Genomic DNA, 8,448 nt, shown 5'->3' with positions numbered 1-8,448 from the left:
CTAATAATAATTTGAAATAAGTTTTTATTTTAATTTTAATTAAGTTATCAAAATGGTGTGACATCCACATCACCTTATTAAAACCACATAAGCAAAAAAGTCAAAAGATTAACCGGTTTAAAAGATAATATGTTACTCATTGCTATTATGGATAGATTTTTAAAATACAATGTCTTAATAAAAAATAATTTAAAAATATATTATTATTTTATGTATTTAATCCTATATTTTAAATCCTATATTTTATTAGTAAACTGGAAATATTGGTGGGTCTGACGAATTTTAGCAAATGAACATATTTAATTCAAAAAGAAAAAAGATGCTAAAATTTTGTAAGTGGGACTGTTCGTTTTTCATACACATATGCATATTTTCAGTAATAAAAAAGTCTGCTTGGTTTAAATAGCTAAGAGCCCTCAAGTCAACAAGATCCATTTTTCCATCCTCAAAGCTTCGAATTATGTCTCCCTTCTGAACGGGTGATTGAGGTAATCTTCTTGAGACTCGGGGTATACCTGATTTTGAAGTAAATTTGGTGTTTATTTTGAGGGTTTTATGGATCAAAATAGGTTATTTTTTTGTGGGTTTTGTTCTTAAGGCATACAGATTTCATTTTTTAATCTGTATTTTGTTGTGTTTGAATTGGGTTTCTTGTTATGCGTTTGTGTTCTGAATTCTGGGGATTTATGGTTTGTGGATTGGTATATCAAGATGGTGATTTATGGGTAGCAAAAGCTTGAAGGTTGGTGGAAAAGCTAATTCAAGTGTTGGTGGCTCGATGCCTAGCTTTGTTTCTCAGATACCCATCTCGAATTCAAAGTAATCTCTTCTCTGTTTTCTCGTAATGTTTTAAACTTGTTGAAATATATGATGATTTTGTTCAACTTATAAAGGGTTTTTGGTAGTTTTTAGATAATCTTTAAAATCAAACCCAAATATTGGAAATATGTAAAAGGTTGAGCTATTAGTTTGAAAGCCCTTGTTTCAACCTTTTTCTGTCAATTATGATCTTGATTCATCATATGCAGCTTTTTAGACCTATTTCATGTTCAAGTGCTTAGATTCTATGAACTAGCTATGGTTAGATGGATGAAATTAGTGCTTTAAATCAAATTATATTATTTACTCAAGTATGATGATTGATGAAAGATTTCGGGTTGTGATTCTTGAGTTGATAGAATGGTTTTATCTTTTTAGTTGAAATATGCTTTATTATCATAATATGTTGTTAATCGTTCTTTCGACATTAAATACACTCATAAATCAAAGTGGGCTCCTTTCTTTTGGATGAATGAAGTGTTTGTTGCTTTTCTTTTCAAGGATTCCTTAAAATGATTCTAATTAACTTATATCTATATCAGTGGTACAGAGGGGAACACTGGTCATTCCTCTCGAGTTTCTAATCTTGTGGCGCCTGAGCAGTCCCTTGGATTTCGTGGAGGAGGTGATTCTGATGTTAATAAAAATGTTGTAGTTTTTTATTCTTTGAGGTGCAACTTTTACATTGCTTTCGAATTAACTTTTGTGTTATTGAGGTTAAAGTTAATATGACTGCAAGCTAGAAACTATATATAGGGCATCCATCTTTGTAGAGTTGAGTAGATTCAGTATCATATTGAGCCCATAAAGCTGCATGAGGCCATGAGCCATACTAGAAGTGTGAAAATGTTAAAAAAGCATCATTGTTCACATTTTTATGTTCACCCTATTGTTTTCTTTGTAACTCAGTAAACAATGGACTCAAGATTATGCCTTTTGTCACTCACCTTGTTTTACCACACTTTTTCCACAAAGGAGTGGTTTGAACTTGCAACTCTAGTTATTGTTCCCTCTGTTCTACAAGAATCCCAATAATTTTCATTTTAGGATGTCCCATAGAAATCTAGCACGACCCTCTTGAGAAACAATTTGAGGTTGAGTTACCTCTTTGTCCTCATAATCATCACAAAAATGTTTGTGGTTCATTTTCTTCTGATAAGCCTTACTTTGGAAGGGCTTCTTTGGCTCTGTTAGTTCGAATGTCAAGTCAAATGGCTTGATTCTTGTGGAATAAGCGTTATGCTTGTATGTACTACCGAAACATTCCCTTTTGTTTTTAAGTTATGCAAGCATTTGCTGTTATTCACCAAAGATTTTGTGGCAGCAACACTGAAATGTAATACATGTTGTAAATTGCACACTCAATATAGTGATCATGTTATAACAATAGTAAAATATCCCGATTACCCTTCAATGATGACAAAATAAGGGGACTTTTTTATTTCGGAAATTGATATTAATAACACCCGTTCTACTCTTTTGGTAGAGATCAGTTCTGCTTACATCATACCCCCAGACCCCACCTCCGGGTGGATATACATGCTCGTTTGGTTTGATTTGGTTTTATATTAGTGATAGTTAATATTTTGTGAAGATATGGACATTTAGATACTTCAGGTCGAAAATTTTACTCAAGGAAATATTGTAATTGGTTTGGGACATCTCAAAATGGAGATTGTTTCAATTATTAAAATTCCTAGTTCTGTTAGGTCTTTCTTAAGTGTGTTATGTGGTGCGACATTGGATCATTTATCATACATAGTTAGGAACAAATGTCTCCTTTCACATTTATAGTCATCATCGTTACTCACATTTCCGCCATGATTTTTTGTTGTTGTTCAGTGTACAACTCCACAAGTTTGATCGACCAAGCTGTCCACCCTGATCTCCAGTTTGGTACATATGAGAAGGTGATTTTGATGTTTCAACCCTATGAGGCTATGATGTTATAAGTTTATTCTGACTGTTGATGGCACAAGTCTCATAGTTTCAACCAAAAATAAAAGAATGAAAACTTTGGTTTTAGGACTTGTGTGTGTGTGTGTGTATGGTTGGGTTCAAACAAGAACAGGGTCAAAGTAAGAGAACACGAGAACGCCTATATCACTTGTAGTTTTATACTAAAAGTCACATGTGATTAAGGAACGGCCGACCCAGGGGCACATGCTTGGCCTGATGACCTTAGAGGTTTGACTGTACCTTAATCACCTGTATATAGGCGTTCTCGTGTTCTTACTCTGACCCTGTTCTCGTTTGAACCTCCCCTATACACATACACACACATACATATATACACAAAAACACCCATGTGTCATCCCTTTTTTTATAATATCAAAACATGGTATCCATGTCTTACATACCCGTATCCCCATACATGTATCTTCGCAACATAGGTTGTAGAGTTTCATGCTAACTGCAATATATGCTCTGCCTCTTTTTTTGTGTTTCAGATGTTTCAAGGACAAAATAGATCTCAATCGAATCAAGTTTCTAATTCTGGGGGTAATCGTGAGGCCTGGTTAGAATCTAATTTGGCCGATGGAAGTCCGCATACCGATACTTCAACTGAAATGGACCCTGATGACAAGAATCAAGGAGTAAGCAAGAAATCTTGTGTTTGAAGATTATGAGTATCAATTTGCTATTTATGAGAGATGCAACAAATGGAATTCAATTTTGATTTAGATGGTTGTTATCCCGTTTGCAGTTTGATATCGATCCATCCAATCCTTTTCTAGCTTCTGGTTCTAGTGACAAACAAAAAGAAAAATTTCCAGAACAAAAGGTAACTGAAACATAAGCAACCCCAGTATGTTATTCTTGTCCGATTTCTGTTACTTTTTTCCTGACTTTTTGTATTAAATTTGTAGACATTACGACGGCTAGCCCAGAATCGTGAAGCAGCCAGAAAGAGCCGGTTGAGGAAAAAGGTAAACTTTGTTACAGTTAATTGTTTATTGATAGGGGCAGGTTCATTTGAGAACCAACCATTCATGACGCATATTGTGAATGAACATCGTGACAATTATTCAGGATGAATAATGAAAATGCACAATATTCATGAATTTTTGGTATATTCATAATGAACATCGTGACGGTTATTCATGATGAAAATTGGGACAATTATTCATGATGAATAATGAAAATGCACGATATTCATGAATATTTAGGTATTTTCATGATGATGAACATTGTGATGGTTATTCATGATGAATAATGAAACTGCACTATATTCATATATTTAGGTATATTCATAATGATGAACATCGTGACGGTTATTCATGAAGAGTAATGAAAATGCAGTATATTCATTCATATTTAGGTATATTCATAATGAATAATTCATGAATAGTTGGTTCTCACGGTTCTCAAAATATTTGCAGTTCCTAAATGAACTTTCCCCTAGAGGCGGGTCTAATTAAACTTTAAAAAATGTGAAGGCGTTGGTAGTACCAAGGGGTCAGTCTAGTGGTAAGTTACTGAGACCGGTGTCTCATGCAGCACAAGTCCAAGGTTCTGAGTCCCCACTAGGTGCTATCATTTCCTTGGGGCCATACCATGGGTGGTTGCATGGACCCCTTAGACTAAATTGGCGAAAGGTGCCAGATAACTGTCAACCAAGAAAAAGGACACAGAAGAAAAGGAAAACCGTAAGTTGAACTTAATTTTTTTCTTTCATGTTTATTATATAGGCATATGTGCAACAGTTGGAGAATAGTCGGATGAAGCTAACCCAGCTAGAGCAGGAGGTCCAGCGAGCTCGAAAGCAGGTGTGGGTTGCAATGCGTCCCTAGCTTTTGCTTTTATATACGTGGGTGTGTGGCTAAGAGGAGTTATTGTACACAATTCTCGATTCATCTTTTCACAGATTGTGAACATGGTTTTTTATTTTTGTAGGGTGTTGTTATTTCAAACTCGGGTGACCAGTCTCAACCAAATGGCGGGAATGGTATGTATAAATTCTGCATTTTCTTTAGTCAGTTTCGGATTCGTTGGGAACTAGAACGAGTATTGACATTGTGTGTATGCACGTGAGAATAGTCCTTTAGGTAGCCTATCATGTGTTTCATATCTAGTCTTTGTAACTTAAAACCCAACCCTATGTGCCCGACCAAAACAAAAAAAGTTCCATAGTTTCTCCGATCCATGAAAATTGTAACAGCTTACATTTTTTTGGTGTCAAACAATATATGACAAACATTGCACTTTTTTTTATAAATCTTAATAATCAGTTTTACTTGCCTGTTATCATCAGAACCAAACCAAATTAAACTATCCCGCTTGGAGGTGGGATCGGGGGATGTATGCAGCCCTGGCTCTACCCTCAAGGAGTAGAGTGGTTGTTTATGTGAAGACCCCCGGCTTGTGAAAAGTGTCCGTGACAAAGAAAGCTTGTCCAAAAAGTTTGAAGAGTTTGAAAAAAGACCAAGTACTCGAAAGACTTGAACTTGTGATAAGAAAGGGAGATATGTCGAATGTTTAAAAGAACTAAGACTAGTTAAATGTAAGAAACACCATAGAAACGATACTACTTATTGATGCCATGAAGTTTGGTGCAAGATTGCTGTATTTTATAATTATTGGAGGCAAGTAGTCAAACAAGTTCATAAAATTATGTGTTTTGTCAAACATTGCAATTTTCATCGGAGGAAGGTGAGTGTCAATTAGATAATTTCGTTACTGAATCTGCATCAATACAAGTTATAAATATCATCTAAGAGCCAAGAAACTTGATAGTTGCTTAATCCTTTGTTGCAGTATTGAAAAACATGAAAAGGAGAGCTAGGTGGTCGAGTGATCTTCTAGAGGGATTAAGGGGAAACATTAGGTGGTTTATATAAATAAAATGTGTTTAGGTTTAAATTATGCAAGCATATGAAAGTTTAGGGTTGGGTTCCGGTGAGAAGGAGTTAATGTGATAATCGTAAAAAGGGATCTCCACCCTTGGATGCACATTAGGATGAGATGCACTGAATCAATCCACGTATCAAGCTTGATTCATGGGTGGGTTTGAGATTAAAGGTGATCAAGGGTCCAGATCCCTTCTTACGCTTCTCAATCATAGATCTCAAATACTTGATATTGTTCTTTGGGCTACTCTTTGCTCCCCAATGTTGACTTCTACCCATCTTTATTTCGCTCCCTTCTAAAATTGCACCAAAGTTATTCGGTCTTTGAGCGTAAACCTCAAAAGCTTATATGTCGATATAAATGCATATTGTGTATTGAGCCCGGCATATACCTTCTTTAATCATGTCCAAATGGTCAAACTAGCTTGTTAGTTAAGTGTGCTTTAATGAGCTTATTCGCCCATGTGGTTCAATAATGCAACTCATCCCTAAGTGTTTGATAGCTACATCATCTTTTGTTGCAGCGTCCTAAAATGCATTTAGCAGGGCTAAGTGGTCGAGCGACCTAGCTACTAATTGCCTAAGCAAGATTAAGAGGAAGTGGTCGAGCGACCTAGCTACTAATTGCCTAAGCAAGATTAAGAGGAATCGCTAAAAGATCCATATAAATTAGAAGATGATAGTATAAATTTGCATACATGTGAAAGTTAACTATTCATATACTTCCATACATAATTATACTTATATTGTTTAAAAAAATTGTTATGACACCTGGCGGATCGTGAGGGTAGCAAACCACCATGACACCGTAGTGACATGATTCCTGCTATGTGTTGGTACAGTGATGAACCCCACCTCCGGGTGGGACAAACTGGATTTGTTTAGTTCGGTTTTGGTTTTTATTTTGAATATTTTTTTGGGTTTTCCATCTTTTTTCCGTTTGTTTCTTGATTGACTGTTACATGATCATTAACTATGAGTTGTTTCGCTGATATTCTACAGGTTCCTTGGCATTCGTAGCAGAATATTCACGATGGTTGGAAGAGCAAAGCAAACATATAAATGAGCTCAGGACAGCAGTTACTTCATACAGAAGTGATGGTGAACTTCGATCCATAGTGGAAAACGCCACCTCACATTTCAACGACATTTTTCGGCTAAAAAGAACAGCAGCCAAGGCTGATGTCTTCCATATCATCTACGGAATGTGGACGTCACCTGCAGAACGCTGTTTTCTGTGGATCGGTGGTTTCCGTTCATCTGAACTACTCAAGGCAAGCCCCCCCAATCTCCAACAACCTCGGGTTAATTAGCTTCTATAAAAGTCACTTTTACAAAGATTTTATTTGAGAAGGTCATTCCTGCTTTCTTCTATGCTTTTTGGCATTCTTCCTTCTGAAAAAAGATAAATGTGAATGCAGCTTCTTGTGAGTCACTTGGAGCCGCTAACGGAACAGCAGTTGGCAAGCATTGATCATTTGCAGCAAACGTCGCTGCAGGCAGAAGAAGCTCTTTCACAAGGAATGGATGCATTGCAGCAATCTTTGGCGGAGACGTTGTCCAGTGATGCACCCGTTGTCCCAGCTGGATCATCAGGCATGGCCAACTACATGGGTCAAATGGCAATGGCTATGGGGAAGTTGGGTACACTCGAAAATTTTCTCCGCCAGGTAAATTCTCTTTTCCGCTACTTTGACTATAATTTACTCCTAATGCCTAAAGGACGGTCCTTTACAAGGTCTTACCCCTCTCAGACCCTACCTCCACGTGATACACTGGGTTCGTTTGGTCTTCCACCAGTTAAACCTTGAGTTTAACGTAGTCTTGAAAGTTTTGTGACATTATATCAACTTTAGAGTCGGAAGTTGGTCTTGTTGACCTCAAAAGTCAATCTGTACTTCACTACCCTTTCTGGAACGATTAAAATGGGAAATTGACAGAAATAGCCAATCAACAAACAGGGTTTCACTTTTTAGCCATTTCCCGACCCAAATTCACTTTTTAGTCAATCCTTACGCAGAAAGTAAGGATTGGTTTTCGGGCAAAAAAAATAAGAATCCTTATCCATATGCGCAAGGATTTCTTTTTATTTTTGCCGAAAACCAATCCTTAAGTATATGTGTAAACCTTCTATGTAAAGATTGGATAAAAAGTGATTTTGAGTTAGAAAACGGCTAAAAAGTGAAACCACCTATCAATTTTGGCAATTTATGTAAATTTCCCCGAATAAAAATCTCTGGCCCCTCCCTATCCACCAGTCATGTAAGACACATCATCACTTCATCATGACAGAGAATAAAATGATCAATAAATAAAATAATAATGTGGCTTCACGTGATTGGTGGAACATGGGATTTTTATTCCACATGTCGTAGGATTTCTAGGAACCATCGTACATGCACTTGTCTCACCATTGACTTTCCGTTTGATGCAAATCCAGGCGGATCATTTGAGGGAAAAGACATTACAGCAAATGCATACGATATTGACAACCCGACAATCAGCACGAGCCCTGCTTGCAATCTATGACTACTTTTCTCGGCTTCGTGCCCTTAGTTCTCTTTGGCTTGCTCGGCCGCAACAGTAAGAGTCGTATCCGTCGGAACCAGAAGAAGGAAGTTGAATGTAATTTTTCATGTACAGTAGCTTTTGTAACTCAAATATTACTCTCTCTAATTACTATTATTAATTAATTAAGTAGGAGTAGCAACAAAATAAAGTGGATTGTTTTGTTATTATAAAAAATTTCATCAAATTCTTATAACCCTTAGATTTTATG

The 8,448-nt window shown here is 36.5% G+C and overlaps 1 protein-coding gene across 3 annotated transcripts; it reads left to right on the top strand.

Moving 5' to 3' along the window:
• Positions 1-383: 383 nt before the first annotated feature.
• Positions 384-8,448, top strand: LOC112512345 (TGACG-sequence-specific DNA-binding protein TGA-2.1-like). 3 transcript variants are annotated; one of them, XM_025118246.1, is made up of 12 exons: positions 384-488; positions 712-819; positions 1,362-1,444; positions 2,662-2,729; positions 3,270-3,416; positions 3,527-3,604; positions 3,690-3,749; positions 4,512-4,589; positions 4,717-4,768; positions 6,672-6,943; positions 7,091-7,339; positions 8,110-8,447. In XM_025118246.1, the coding sequence occupies exons 2-12, from the start codon at positions 722-724 to the stop codon at positions 8,254-8,256; spliced, it is 1,332 nt and encodes a 443-aa protein (XP_024974014.1). In that variant the 5' UTR covers positions 384-488; positions 712-721; the 3' UTR covers positions 8,257-8,447. The 3 variants fall into 3 exon arrangements, with proteins under 3 accessions (XP_024974014.1, XP_024974016.1, XP_024974015.1); XM_025118248.1 differs by lacking the exon at positions 712-819 and having other exon boundaries at positions 403-488; XM_025118247.1 differs by lacking the exon at positions 384-488 and having other exon boundaries at positions 495-819; positions 8,110-8,448.

This window comes from Cynara cardunculus (genome assembly GCF_001531365.2).
Source record: "Cynara cardunculus var. scolymus isolate 2C chromosome LG 5, CcrdV1, whole genome shotgun sequence".
NCBI classification, from domain to species: Eukaryota; Viridiplantae; Streptophyta; class Magnoliopsida; order Asterales; family Asteraceae; genus Cynara; species Cynara cardunculus.
Note: the sequence above shows the minus strand (reverse complement) of the source record. Positions and strands in the feature narration are given on the sequence as shown.

What these genes read in the sequence shown, in the direction of transcription:
- LOC112512345 (XM_025118247.1), top strand. Translation starts at nt 722, where the DNA reads ATGGGTAGCAAAAGCTTGAAGGTTGGTGGAAAAGCTAATTCAAGTGTT. An exon ending in AGTTTGGTACATATGAGAAG is followed by an intron (nt 2,730 to 3,269) that starts GTGATTTTGATG and finishes TTTGTGTTTCAG; the next exon opens with ATGTTTCAAGGACAAAATAG. An exon ending in TCGAAAATTTTCTCCGCCAG is followed by an intron (nt 7,340 to 8,109) that starts GTAAATTCTCTT and finishes ATGCAAATCCAG; the next exon opens with GCGGATCATTTGAGGGAAAA.